Source organism: Melanotaenia boesemani, chromosome 11 (genome assembly GCF_017639745.1).
Source record: "Melanotaenia boesemani isolate fMelBoe1 chromosome 11, fMelBoe1.pri, whole genome shotgun sequence".
NCBI classification, from domain to species: domain Eukaryota; kingdom Metazoa; phylum Chordata; class Actinopteri; order Atheriniformes; family Melanotaeniidae; genus Melanotaenia; species Melanotaenia boesemani.
This window is the reverse complement of record NC_055692.1, coordinates 18,293,516-18,308,297: the sequence shown is the minus strand read 5'-3', so window position 1 is coordinate 18,308,297 and position 14,782 is coordinate 18,293,516. Positions and strand designations below refer to the sequence as shown.

The 14,782-nt window shown below is 40.6% G+C and overlaps 1 protein-coding gene across 8 annotated transcripts in view; it reads right to left on the bottom strand.

The window, feature by feature from the left end:
* The window catches only part of LOC121648629 (membrane-associated phosphatidylinositol transfer protein 2-like), a 41,724-nt gene that overhangs the window by 5,004 nt on the left and 21,938 nt on the right, over positions 1-14,782 (bottom strand). Inside the window, exons 3-20 of one of the 8 annotated variants that reach the window (XM_041998855.1) lie at positions 13,916-14,130; positions 13,044-13,165; positions 12,228-12,461; positions 11,801-12,136; positions 9,987-10,082; positions 7,866-7,970; positions 7,712-7,776; positions 6,544-6,788; positions 6,158-6,347; positions 5,746-5,865; positions 5,367-5,581; positions 5,061-5,236; positions 4,429-4,599; positions 3,287-3,439; positions 2,096-2,260; positions 918-1,205; positions 264-412; positions 52-168 (exon numbers count right to left, since the gene is read on the bottom strand). In XM_041998855.1, the coding sequence (XP_041854789.1) occupies positions 52-168; positions 264-412; positions 918-1,205; positions 2,096-2,260; positions 3,287-3,439; positions 4,429-4,599; positions 5,061-5,236; positions 5,367-5,581; positions 5,746-5,865; positions 6,158-6,347; positions 6,544-6,788; positions 7,712-7,776; positions 7,866-7,970; positions 9,987-10,082; positions 11,801-12,136; positions 12,228-12,461; positions 13,044-13,165; positions 13,916-14,130 (3,162 nt within the window). Of the gene's footprint in view, positions 1-51; positions 169-263; positions 413-917; positions 1,206-2,095; positions 2,261-3,286; positions 3,440-4,428; positions 4,600-5,060; positions 5,237-5,357; positions 5,582-5,745; positions 5,866-6,157; positions 6,348-6,543; positions 6,789-7,711; positions 7,777-7,865; positions 7,971-9,986; positions 10,083-11,800; positions 12,137-12,227; positions 12,462-13,043; positions 13,166-13,915; positions 14,131-14,782 lie in introns of all 8 variants that reach the window. The other 7 variants (XM_041998859.1, XM_041998856.1, XM_041998860.1 and 4 more) reach the window with 7 other exon arrangements.

The window sequence follows — 14,782 nt, the reverse complement described above, 5'->3', positions numbered from 1 at the left end:
TGAGCTCCAAAGTACCCTGAAACTAGTTTCTTTTACAGAAGTGACACCCACCCTGATCTTGACATGAGTCCTTTTGCGGAGCCACTTCTCTCGAGGTTTAGAAGGAGTAAATTCAGACACTTCTTTACCATCAAGCTCCAGAATACTTGAGTTGTCATGCCTCATGACCTAAAGGGAACATTTCAGTGATTCATTCTCAGGAAGAAGCCTTAAAGACTGCAAGTTGAATATTAACAACGGAAAGTGTGGTTAGGTTTACTCACCTGCCTCAGGAGAAAAGACACAACATCAGTGGATTCCCAGTATGATGCATGGAAGAGGTGTGGTAAAGCTACAGTGGGGAAAGCGGTCAGAGCGTCGGGACAGTACAGAGCAAAGTCCAGCCGCTTTGTGCCCCACCAACGTCCTGCAACTACAATGGGGAATGGGATGAATAAGGTGCAGATATGTAAGATGATACCATGAGGTACGTGATGCCACACAAAAGTGTAACAACCATAAAGCTAAAGCAATACGTTAATTTTAATCTTCAACCACAATCATCACCAATTCCAGCAGTTCTTCAGCTGTAGGAGAGAAAGGGAGGCATTTATGATCTCTGCTATCAGGAAAACACTGAATTAAAGAACAAAAAGATAGTTAGAATGGATGTGAACCTATACGAAAAACTAAAAGTGATTATTTGTGTTAGTGTGGGGAAGAAAAAAGCCAATGATTTTGAAAGAGCATGCAAAATCTAGATTTATAGATTGCTCCTCCTCAGTCCCAGTAATTGAAATTGAATCCTTGTGAATTAAACTGAGAAAGAAATCAAGGGGAGGAAAAAAAATATAAACCTGAGTTTTTTGGATAGTATAGGACAGCACACAGAAAAGATTTAAAGCCTCGATGTGATTTCCCCTCCCTTAGAAAAATACCTTGCTCAAATTCAGCTTGGGGGTCCAGTGAGACCAGATCACATATAGCAGAGTCCAGCCCCGCAGACAGGCAGTTCTCGAACTGGCAAGTGGGACTAAGACCTTCGCTAGAGTCTGCCTCAACATCCAGCTCAGCCACTAGATCTACATCAGGAGATCCTGCAGCCTGGTCAGCCACTGCTTTCTTACGAGACTTAGGAGGGCTTTTTACAAATTTGTTTTGTGATGATAGGGCAAGTTGAGACAAAAGACTGAACTTTCTGGACTGGTAAATCTGGTTTTGTGTGGCTATAAAAGGGAAAAAAGAGAAAGAACCACATAATAAAATGGATGCATATTTGTATGTGACAGTTAATGACAGTTTATACAGTTTTACAGAGTGATGTTGAGATGTGTCCAGTGACTGCTTTAAAAAAGAGCTGTGAATCTCTGAAAGTAATGGTTAGTTAGAGTTTAGGTAACAGGACAGGGTAATGCTGCTAAAGATTTTCTGTTGTTCTGGTGTTGCAGGAGCAGAGTTAAAGCGCACCGCCATGGTTGTACTGTAGCTGGTTAAACAGCAGGGCTCTGAACAGTCATGGACGGTACAAACAAATGTTAAGATAACAAAAGTAAAAAGTGAAGTGGAGGAGGGACTTTGGTAGACAATCAAACAAAGAAGAAACAAAGTACTGATTATCTCAGCAAACACTACAATAGGGGGTGGACAATGCAGAAATGGCTTAGGGAGGGAGGCAGGTGTCTACATGCATTGCAACGTTAGATAAATGCAGCACTCAGTCATTGCATTTACATTTAGACAGTGGATAAGAATAAGACAGACAAAGGAAAGTGGCGCTAAGCTTGCTCTTTTCCATGACTCTGAATTCATCAGCACTTGAATTATAACAGGAAATAGATAAAATACCCTACATACGACTCCCTACAAAATACGTCTGGCAAAGCATAAATAGTAAGTAAAAGTATTTATGTGTAACTGGCTGACTAGACTTTTCCAGGTGGAGTGCAGGGTGTGTGTAGTCAGAGTAAAGCGGGTTGAGAGATAGGGATGATGAAGGTGAGCCAGAAAGAGAAACTAGAAAGAAGAAAGATTGTCTTGAGAGTTAGAGAGGAAATGTTTGTGTGAGTGGAAGAAAGCGAGACAGAGAGAGAGAGTGGTTGGTATGCAGAACACTTACTGTTGGCTATGTTGGTGGCAGTGTAACTGTCTGCCATTCCTGAGACCTGGCTGGCAATGCTGACCTCACTGGCCCTCCGCTGGCCCCGGGAGAGGGGGCCCGTTACAGGGGATGAGGGGTACGAACTGTCCATGAAGACACCACCATGAGACTGAACAACATCCGCTATTGAGCCCAAACAAGGAGATCCCATTAGACAGAGACACAGGTAAGGGGAACTCACAGTGAAGGGTGAGAGAGGGGGGAGATGTGGGTTAGAACAGCAGGAAAGAAATGTGACAGTAGTCACTGTGGTTTCAGAAGACACATGAAACCACAAGGGTGCCACATGCTGGCCAGAATCAGATTTGTTCAACTGACTTGAGATGAGTACACAAAACACTTAAGTGTATGTAAAATCACAAATGGCCCCATCTGTTATAATCATACCCAGAATTCAGTATCTCTCATAGTGGTGTTTTTCATCTAATATTTTACATAATTCTTTCTTTTGATAATCAAACTGTGCTGGATATTTAATAGAATCAGATGACTTCTGACCATTGTTACAAGGGGAAACATGAGGTACAGTATATTCAGGATGAATACACTGAGTCCACATCCACAGCAACATCATAACACAACACCACAAACAGCACAATGTGCACATCAAAACTATTCTGAGATTCAGACGACAGTAGAAAAACTCTCAGTCAACAAACATCAGTAATTTGAAATCATGGGGAAGATGCAGACACAATGAAGCCTGGCCTAAAATACCACAGCACAAATACAAACGTTTGCATCCTCCAAACACTGCAAATTACGTCAATACGTGATGGCAGAAGAAAAGGTAGTACCACAACAGATGCTAGTCAGATTTTTTTTTAGCCAAGTATTGCCATTGCTGATGTAACAATTATGAGTTTTATTTAAAACAGAAAGGAGAATTAGAATTTAACTCTAAGGACTGCATTAAGAAAAAAAATCCCATGCTGAAAGGAAAAGTATGAATGCCGTATTCAAACTGGTCTTTATCCGGAGAAACTGAATTAATGTTCTCGACTGACAAAACAATAGCAATGAGAATACTCAAGACAGCAAAAAATCTGAGCATCTTTGACACAGCAGAAATAAAATGTACTTAGAAACAAAAGGGAATACAGTAAATGGGGTCTGGACAGATGGAGGTGATTGGGAGAGGCTACACACACTCCATAGTGGCTGGTGTGGCTTTGAGGGAGCCCTCCTGCCAGTTTAGCACAGGCACAGGAATGCAGGTCTCACTGATGGTCTCCTGACAGCGAAGGAATAGAGGGGGCCCACTATCAAGTAGCAGCTGAGCGTTGCTCTGGACTGTCTCCACTACAGAAGGAGGTGGAGGAGAGCAGGAAGGGCAGAGGTCAGGGATGGTTTTAGAGGTAAGAGGGCCAGGTGTGCAGATATGGGACAGTAGGCCAAGAGAGGAAGAAGGAAAGGAGACAAGGAAGACACAAAAACATGAAGCAAAAACAGCTGAACATGAGACGAAAAAGAGTCAAGCCCTTAGTGGACCCGATTTCTTTTGGACCACAGCTCCCCAGGAGTACAGTATATGGTCATAATCCTTCTTTTCAAAGATAGGAAATAACTTACAGTCTGCTACTTATAATCTTTTACAATGTTTTGCCTTTAAAACTTCCATTTGTCATTAAAACTTTATCAATAGTCAAACGTTTATTAGTTTCACAAGGAGGACCTGAGGATAATCAGTAATGGCTCACAGGAGCCAGTTTTGGTATCATTAAAACCCTGACATATAATAAGCAAATGTTATTTTTACTTGTACTGTTTAACCCACATGTGGTTCCATAATAAAATCTGTTTCCTGATTTAATCCTGAAAGGTATATATTTTGATTAAAAAAAATAAAATAAAATAAAATAAAATAAAGCCTTGCTTATATCTGTAAATGTTACTCAATCAAAATGACCAGTCCAAAGAGAAACCACTAGCAGGACTTTGACCACATTTAGATGAATAAATTGCTTCACAGAAAACTTTGAAGCACAACAATCGAAAAATGTTTCATTTTTCTTCAAGACAGTGTTTACGCTGAGCAAACTGATAGTGTGCTGCTAAGGCAACATTGTCTATGGCATGCATCAATGACAAACAGGATGGTGGGTAACATATTATAACTGAAGTGCCCGCTGATACGATTAGAAGGAGAAATTTAAATAATTCATAATAGGTTTATTTCGCATTTGTGTCCGTGCTGAATCTAAGTGAGAAAAACATGAATTTTAAAATGTAGAAATTGTTACTTTTTGAAGTGATTGTAATTTTATTAATCATTGCTGCAAAGATCTCACCCAGCAGGGCAGAGTTGCCATCTCCTAGGGGAAAGCGCTGGTAACGGGGCACGTTGAAGGGAGGGAGGAGGTGAAATTTCCGCTCCAGTAGAGGCTCCAGACGGGAGGCTGAGGGATCAGCTGGATGGAACAAGTTATAAACCTGCTGACAAGCAGGCCGCAGCTGGGCCACTAGGGGGAGAAATCAAACCAAAGACAAGAGAATAGAGAATTCAGAACAGAAAGATACAGAAGCTTTGCAACAACAGTCTCTCTAAATGTAATTTCTGTCAGCATGACTGATATCCTTCATTACAAAGGCAAAAAAAAGGTCAAAAGGTTCTTTATTGTCATTCTTCATACTAACATTTCATCAACATAAAGAACAAAATTTGTTCCATTAAAAGCCTGGGAGAACAAGAGAAATAAATAAAAGAAACTAAAAACTATGAATGACAAAACAGGTATTCCACCTTTGATCCATAAATATTTTAAATTAAATAAATAAATAGCAATGGCCACCACTGCTCTTGGTCGACTGAGTGTTGTCCACTGTTTATAAGTCTGACAGCCACGGGGAAGAAGCTGGACCTCAGCAGGGATGTTTTACATAACTGAAAACATGGCATTCCTCTTCAAAAAAAGAAGCTCACCGTCCAGCATAGGGATCACAGTCTTCCTTAGGGCAAGTACCAAGCCCAGTGGAGAGCCAAAGAGGAAAAAGTCAGACACCTCAAAGTCAAACTTCCCCAGGGAGCATCCATCCAGCATGGTGCTGCTGCTCGACCTGCGTGAGGCTGCATCATTCCGCAAGACACTAGAGTGCAAGCTGGAAGGACAGCACAAAGACAAATCCTTGTTAAACCCAAGACAATTTTTTTTTTAAAACTAAATTAGATTTTTTTACAAATCTGAAAAGAGAGTATAAAGATTGCTGTAGTATCACACACCCAACGCACCTAGACAGGAAAGCTTGGTGTTGTTTTATTGTGTCCATTTCGTAGGTGGAGGAGTCGCTTCTCTTGCGTGGCAGTTGTCTTTTGGGGTCGTCACCTGTGCTGGTGCGAGGAATATCTATGTTACTGCGACTGAGGTGGCGGCTGCCTTCTAGTGTTGGAGAAGCTGGTCCATGTCCGCAGTTGACAATGATGCCTGGTGAGAGGAGGTCCTGGTCCTGTGAAGAGGTCATTCGGGTTTGTGTTAAAAAAAAAAGGTACAAAGTTTCGTAAAAGTTCATAATGCCTCTGTTATATAGAAAAAAATATATGTTTTGAGGTCTTCAAAGATGGGTTAAATATTTTATTATGAATTATCCGCACCTAATGTTTTCCCCCTTACCTGCACGCTGATGACACTCCCCCTGCGACTGCTGTTCTGGCTTTCGTTTACTGTGGGATTGCTGTTACACAAAGCATCAAACCCTAAGATTCCTCCCACACAGTCCCCAATGAGGCATACCTGTAGAAAGTAAGGATCAGAAGAGATTTTCATGAAATTCAAGCTTACAGGTCAGGTTTACTTAAAATGAAGCTGCATCCTGGGGAGTTCAGTGACAAAAAAAAAGTTGACATATGAAAAGAATGGTTAATGTTAAATGGGTATAAGCCAAATGGCAGTGATTTTATTTAAGTTTTGATGTACTCCTCTAAAATGTAACAGTTCACACAAAATCTAAAGACTGGGTTCAACCGTGATATACTGATTATAACCATGTGTTAGCAAACTGACTACATCCAGAGCAGTGACTGACCTGGCCAGAGAAGTTAGCCCCGTCCAGAGACTTTATAAAGTCAGCATAAACTTGATTGGCTCGAACAATGACGGTGGCCACAGCGTCCTGATATTGGGGAGCTGAGGTTGCCAGGAGAGGCAGAGCCGCCAGCGGGATATGGTCCTGGCTGCTGGACAGACAGCTTTCATCATAACTGTAAGGGCTCAGGCTGTCATAAAAAAATATATAGTTACAAAATCAAAGAGAAGTTTGAGGAAAATATACACATGAAGAAAGGATGGCATTTATTAGAAGGACTTAAAATGTCGCTAGTGTAAGGAAACACAGCTAATAAAAACAAACTTTATAATTACATTTATCATTCGGAGCCTGACAAAAAAATGTGTGCTAGTGTTTTTCCTTACTTGGACACTAGAGAGAAGGCCTCAGCACAGATGGCAGGGCAAGGCACCAAGCGGATGGCGATGCGTCCCAGCGCAGCAGGGTAGTGAACACGCATGACTGTCTCAAAAGCGGTACTAATTGTGTTGACATCGGCCTGCTTGCTGTTCTGGTCCCCTCCACCTGTATCCAGGATGTTCCCTCCATGCAGGACCAAGATCAGCACATGGATCTTGGAAGGCTGCAGACACTGCTGGGATGAGCTCTCCTGAGAACAGCAAATTACAAGAATGGTGATGAATGGGAAAATAAGGAAACAGCCCTTGGAAAATGTTGGACAGATAGTCTATTAGCTTGAGAATCATGGCCAAAAATAACACATTTATTGAGTAAGAAAAAAAAAACGACAACAACAAAAAAATCACTTGGAAGTAAAATCTCCTTTAGTAATAGTTTGTGACTCTGTGTCCATCTTTACAAACATGGACCACACGACAGACTTCTTTTCACAGGGGCAGAGAACCATGAGGGGAAACAGAGCCAACCTCCACCTAGACAACTATTCAACTAACAGCAAACAACAATCATGCTTCACATGAAATAACACAGTATAATGTGTAGTTTTGTCTTCTACGTCTGATCCAAAACTCCACATTCCAGAGAAGCACCATATGTACACTCAATGCCACAGCTGTAAGTACAAGGGAACTGAAGAGAGGGTGGTGAGGCTGAGGAGTACACATGAATTTGGGTTTGGGCAATGGCAAAAGGGAAGGGGCAGTAAGTACTGGGATTGTCCACATGGACTGGATCTCACAGTGGGACTATTGTATCCCACAGTGCACTGGGGCCAAAATGTTTACTTACTGACAGGTGCCTTGTTACCATGATGGTGGGAATGGGAGAGCTATCGGCTTGGCCGCTAAGAGAGTCGCACATCTGAACACAAGAGGACAGAAAGGCTCAGGCACAAACAGCCTTTCTCTTATCCTCCAAAGTCTAAAGCCTGATTGAAAAACTTATCTTAGAAACGCAAACTTAAAAAGCAATAGGGGTTAGTAAAAGCGTTTGGTCCTACGGGGAATTCTTTGCATAGTTTTTCAAGAGAATTTATTTTAGACATGGATATGAATCAGTAGTAGTATTTTAGGACTGTGTTCGGGTATAAACATGGCTGCTTGGCAAACATACCTCATCTAGTCTGTCCTCACTTGTTACTCTTTCATAATCCACAGTCATTTCCTTAAAAAGCTCACCTGAAAACACACATTCATATTTTTATCATTAAGCATCACAGGAATGTAACTTCCAACAGTTAGAGAGCTGCATGGGGTCTTCATCATACCAGGAGCTTCCTCGGTGTCTGTGGCTTCAATTTTGTCCATGAGATCATTGGAGTTCCATTTGGCAATTTCCTTAGGAAAGACTTCCTCACCGTCTGAGAGATCCTCTGCAAAGGAAACAGCACATCAATCATGATTAGTCAAATTAAACTTAACTTTTCCTTTAAGTTTAGTCATTAAACAAACAGCGCAATCAACTTATGGTTACACATGTTTGCATCACTGGCATGTTTCCCAAGTTTAATAAGGAACAGTACAGCAAACATAAAGTTTCAGAGATCAGATGCAGTACTTCGCACCACTTTATATGATGGGGGCCATCTTAAGTATATTAAGTTCCGTATTGTCAAGTGTGGAGTACTCCTCTCTGGGAGGCATACACCATTTTATAGCAGATATTTATGTGCTGGAGGGCAGTGGACAAGAGCTGGTGTGATTTGTCACTGTGCCAGATTTAAAAAAAAAAAAAAAAAATCACCCATACTTTTTATGGGGTATAATGTGCATCTTTTGAGTTTGTCTAATGATTTATGATACTATTCATCCATATTAATCCTTGATTCAAAATTAAAATTCAGGACTTAAAATAGACCATTTTTATTCCAAAGTTTCCCCCTGATGTGTTTAGTTCACTTTAACTTATGTTACAGAGCTGGAAATCGAACTTAAACTTCAATGCAATGACATCTCCTTAACGGTAGCTGCACTACAAATAAATAACACAAATATTAGAAATCAAATGGAAATAGTTTTATTTCATGACAACTTGCTTTGGACACTGATCAGCAGTTTTGGCAAGTTTAACCAGAGTCTTAACATAAAAAAAACCCTCCGTTGTTTATCAATTATGAGTTTCTATGATAATGCTTTCTGTAAAACACTCACTTCCCATGCACAACATCCAGGTATCCAGGTATACTTTTAAACACCACCAGCCTTAACCTAATTCAAATCAATAAAAACCATTTTATTCAAGGTGTACAATCGCAGGCAGATTAAAATTTCTTTTTAATAAGCAATGAAAATTAGTGATTATTTTGTATTTGAGTTCCCCAACTATAGCTTTCCTTTATAAATTTGCACACATGTGTGAACATTTCCATTAAAACCATTACATAATTCTCCATTAGATGATTTCTGTAACAGATGCTAAAATTTTGAAGACAGACATCTGATCTTGTTTCCATTTTTAATTTGTAGACTTTCATCATGTGATTTATCAAGGCACCAAAGCACATATGCGTTTTTATGAAGAAGTCCAGTTTGATGTAATACTATCATTTATTTACCACCTTTAACTGCTTATTACATTATGTTGCCTCTGTTCTGTAGAAATGTAAGTAAAAAAAATCATAAGTAACTGTGATGGGGATCGGAGCAAAATAAAGATAGCAACATTACCTTTCACTAATACAGATGGTTCAGCCACCAGGTTATGGATGTGAAGGCACAATATTTATCATTCATTCATTTGATAAACTGAGGCATTTTCTATTCAGACACCAAACACAGTAATTAATGCTACATGTGAATAGTGTAGCGATGTACTACATTAATTGTGATAATTGCATTTCAGTGACTTACAAACAAAAATTTATTAAACTTTGAATGGGAGGAGATAGAGTATAGCAAATCAGTGTCAATATAGTAAATGATGCAACATGTTCAGATTTATTCTTGTTCATCATCATGGCTAAACTATATGCAAATTTCACCACACAAACACTGGTTTGAAGGGGGTAGTTTATTATCTGGACATAAAATGATTTGTGTGAAGGACTCTTTCTGTGTTTGTTAAAATGATGAAATGTTAAGCCTGTTGGTGTGAAAGGGACTGGTGAGCAGAGACGACTGATTTCTGAACTTGACGTCAGGATGAGACACCTGGCTTGTGTCCTCAGCCAACTCATCCCGCGGGGAAGCATGGGTGTTGAACTGCACCCACCTAATTCAACTGCAGACCCAAAGCATGCTGGGTATCTGGGAAGTTTAAGAACTGATCTGTGGTTAAAAAGATGCATGCAGAAGGATTGAAGAAGGGAACAAGCAGGTTCTTGCAAAATTGAACACAAATACACAAAAAAAACAATCAACCTTCAATTCAAAATCAAAACTGTTGTTACCATGAGCGTCGAAGAATTCTTCGTCCGAACTGTCGTCTGAATCTCGAGCTATGCTCTGCATCCTCCACTCTGAAATGCTATGACGTGATGGGCTCACTGCGAAGCACACACAAGCAAAACCTCACAGTTATTTGGGGACATGTGCTTTTGGCTCTCTCTCTGCCTTTTCAACACACACAATCATGACAAAGAAATATTGCACAACCCCACCAACCCTCAACTCCCGCACAAACACAGTGTTATATAAACATGCAACAGTCTCTGTGGTGCATCACTTCATCACAGATGGACTGCTTGGTGGTCAGGGGTGGTGTGCAAGAAGCGAGGACCAGCACAACACAGCTTTGAGCACACCAAAAAAGAAATGCCAGCTGAGGCAAATAGCAGCACTAAAAGCCAGCACTGTCTATCACATGTCTTCAGTTGATGCCTCATATATCATTAGTGCAGCAGAGGAGAGTGGGGCAGACTGGTGAGAGGGGGGCACAGCTGTAGCTGTCAGCACACAGAAAGAAACAGCAGCAGTGGAGGGGAGGGTCACTCGAGGAGCGTCAGCCTCCTCGGATCCGTGATGTCAGCACTGCTGCTAAAAATATCTCGACGGAGAACCACAGGGGGGAGTTACAGGGTGAAACAAGGCATGATGAATGAGAGTCGGGGTCCATGAGTTAGCCACAGTGAGTGCTACCTTAAATTGGCATTCCAGATGGGTGTGTTCAGACATGTGATTTGTGATGTCAGAGTTGGTGCTAAAAATAACCCAGGTGTGAAGTAGTGAGGCCTCTTAAGTTGGTCAGTAAAGCATATGTGAGGACGCAAGTAAATATGTCTGAGCAGAGTGCAAGCAATAAACATCATACAACAAATACAGAATCTGCATGCTAAAAAGCTGCTCCTGAAGAGTTGACTTTATTAACCCTAAAACTCGTGAACTTCATTTACAAACATACCCCCCCTTGTTGAATTCTTCACATAGCAGCCTCCAATTTGAGCAGGTCTTAAGATTTCAGATCTCACAACTGTGTTTACTGGTCTGACAGTTTGATTGATGTTAGCATATCTCAACCTTTAAAGCGGTAGAAGGGTCAGGTCAGCCTGAACACAAAGATTTCTAATGCAATCATTATGACTGCATTTTTTTTATCATTCTTCTGTTAGGTGGGCATTAAACATTTAATTTAGAATTCATTTAACCATTTTTTTAATATATGTACCATCTCAGTCAGTGTACCAGCACACAGAAGACTATTTATCAGGTTTTGGTTTACTTAATTGTAGCCAACAATGATTTTTTTTCACTAAAATTAGTGACTGTTAGATCCTTTTAGTGACATTTGTGGGCAACTGCTACCAACAAAAGCAGTTTTTTGCTCCACTCAGTGCCGCTACAACTTCTCAGTACAGGTGTTTTCTGCAGTCAGTGGCAGATAGTGGCCAGACAGCTGCACCTATGAAAGAGCTCTTTGCTCTCACTGAGTGTTGTTCTTGTGATTTGTTACACAGGCAGAGACTGTGCAATATGTAAGAATAAAAGTAAGGCAGGCATTCTGCTGCCTCCAACTCCCAGTCTGAGTGATCATCTTACATTTAAATATAGTCAAAATAAGAAGAAATGCATTATTTTGTTTATTATGGGGAAGCCCTAGTAATTATAAATATGATTGTATGTGAAGGAAGTGGAACTCTGGTGCAGAGCGCCAGGGGAAAAATGCTGGAAATGTGTAATAGAGAGTCATCTGAATACATGAATATAATTCCCATAATGAATGTCATACAGAGAGGTGATAAGATGATTAGTTGAAGATGCTCTTCACCTCCTCTCTTTGATGAACGGGAGGATCGAGATGAGGTGGACCACTGCTTGGTGAGTACACCTCGTGGCTGGAGAGTCTCTCCTCCTGAGCTGGCAACAACTTCCTCAGTTTCAATGGAGCTGATGGCCTCCTTAACCTCCTGATCTTTGTCTGGAGATGGAGCACCTCCAATGGCTTCAGTGGCCTCCTCTCCCTGGCAGAACTGGGCCATCTTCCTAGCCAAGGCCAGCTGGGTTTCCAGCTCCAACTGCCTGATGTCCTCAATGGTAAGACCATACCACTCATCCTGCCAACACCAGGCCTGCCGGTGGGCACGCACCATCACTTTTCTCAGTCCTAAAGGGAGTAATTGGGAGGAAAAAAAATCCATAAAAAGACTCAAACATAAATATTGTAAAGAATTTAAAATCTATGATGATTTACTCACCGACATCATGAATAAAGCGTTCAATCTTAGATTGCATGCCCCAGTAACGGAACTCCACTTTGCACAGTTTGTAGGCACACATAATTGGGGTCTTCCCTGGGTTGTTGTTGTACTCCTCTATCCAATCATCTCGAAGGGGACCCCTCTGAGTCTTGACCGACTTGTAAAGCCTTGGGTCTTCCTCTGCTTTGTACTCATGTGGGGGGATGGGATCTGTTACTATGTCAATCGGATCTGCCAAAGACAATCCATTTTTAGACGACAATAACTCATGGAAGCAGGTGTTTTAAATGTATTGCATGAACAATTTTAGTGTGGTTTCCATAATATACAGTCAAGAGGGTGGCAAAGAAGAACTTGAATGGGCTTGACTTCAGCAGTTTCAGTCCTATTATAGCTAAATTTCTGTCTAAAAAACTTCAATGGATATAAGAATGACTTATTTATTAAAATCATTATAATGTTATATATAACTAGATTATTCCATGCTGCCCCAAAAATGATTTCTTTAAAGGGTAATAATCAATGAGTAAATATGCTATAAACTACAGAAAAAAAAAACAGATGCAGTAGCATTAAACTTCCACAAGTAGGCCTCATTCACTATTTACACTTGAATAACAACAAAGCAGATATTAAAACGCCATTAATACAAGACAAAGTGTGTGTAAATGTGTGCAAAAAGCTCATACTATGACACTATTGTGTAGCTGACTATCAGTTAAATTAGTATGACATCAATTACATCTCAATATTTTCTTTGATAATTGAATTTATGATGATATAATGGTTGAGACAGGTGTCCAAGGGCCTCACCAATAGTCCTTTGTCTCTTATCTGTTGCAGACAAGTTAAAAACATCTGCTTGATTGCCTGTGTCTGGTTTGTAGTAGGTCTCAATATCAATGGAGAACTTCTCAACAAAGGGACAGGTGTATCTGGAAAAAAGGAGGACAAAAAATGAATGAAATGGAGAACCAACCTTAACAAATATTATGTGAGTTATGGGCCAATTTCATTCACAGAATAACTCTTCAACTGAATGGCTCAAGACAAGTCAAAGAGCAACAACACATTTTAACTGTTAGGCATAGAGGACATGTGAGCCATGCCCATCTGTTGCATTTGAGGCATCTGCAGTAAAACTGTCACTGGTTGAATAGATGTGTCAACAGCCACTTGGAGTCTATCAATATCCTGACAGTACAGTCTGGGACACATCTCTTTTCAGCACCTACATGTCTGTGTTTATCAGACTCCCAGTAAAACAAACGGAGCGACACTCTAAGAAAGAAGGGTCATCAACGACTAGCAGCCAGGGAGAGTTTCTGGCAACACACTGATCTGATGGCCTGTGAGATAATCTGGCAACTTGCTCCAAGGTCTTTATTTACTCTTGGCTCTTACTGAGTCAGCTGAACCTAGGTCTCAGCATCATCAAGCCAATCTTTTATGACATTTGCATATTACACTAAATATAATAAGCATCTGATTTATTATCTTCAACATAAGGAGTGGCTTTTTTCCCCTCTAAAAACATGTACACTTACCAGCTGCAGACTGTTAGCCACATATGCGTATTACTAAAATACCAAATTGTGAGTTTGTGCAGCTTTAGCAGGCAGGCTTCCACTTTGGCTGTAAAAGACAGTCAAGGTAGTGTTTTTGCAAAAGCAAAGAAAGCTCACCTAGTGCGGGTATAAGGGTAGGCGTTCCAAGATTCCTCTTCAACTCTCAGTGCAGCTTTGGGAAGAATGGATCGAAACCAGCTAGGAATATGCATGCCAATGTGGTAGACTTTGTGGGTGTACTGACCCGTCCCTCCGGGTCCATCTGTGTAGGGTTTATTCTCTAGGATCTCCACCCCACTACCCTCACCACAGCTCTCTTCTCTGCTCTTTTTCTGTAAAAAATGAATAGATAAATAAGTCTAGCTGAGCAGACACTATGTTCATGTTTGAATGTCAGTAGTAGGGTCTAAAAATAGAATGTACTAAACAGAATATCATGAACACTAATTTTCTTTCGATCTGAAACGGATGTTTAAGTGGAAACAAATAAACAGATATAACGCAATAGACCATGTGGTGTTTAACTCAATATTACAGATGGGCTGCCTCAGTTAATAGTATGCAAACTGATAGCACAAGACAACATACATACAGCAAAATTAATAGCTTCCTATAAGCCATGACAGCTCTGAATTCAAATGAGGAAGAAAAAAAACCCATGGAGCCGCACCTTTCCCATATTTACATTTCAGCTGCACAGATGAAGGAAAGTTGGGTGGAGTCTTCAGATGCAGTTGCACAAAGTTACAGAAAGGTGAGTCAAGGTTCAAAGACAAAAATGTGAGGCATGGCATGAGGAAGGTTTGTGTTTGTTGTAAAATCAGTGAAACAGGAACTCGTGAGCAGAACATAGTACAAGTGCTGACAACACACATACACACACACACAAACAGATACACACAAATGAAACTCTCCCTACTGTTAAAAGGATCATAAGGATCTCCACTTTGAATGGTTGCAATAAAATGTAGTAGGTCAGGCTGT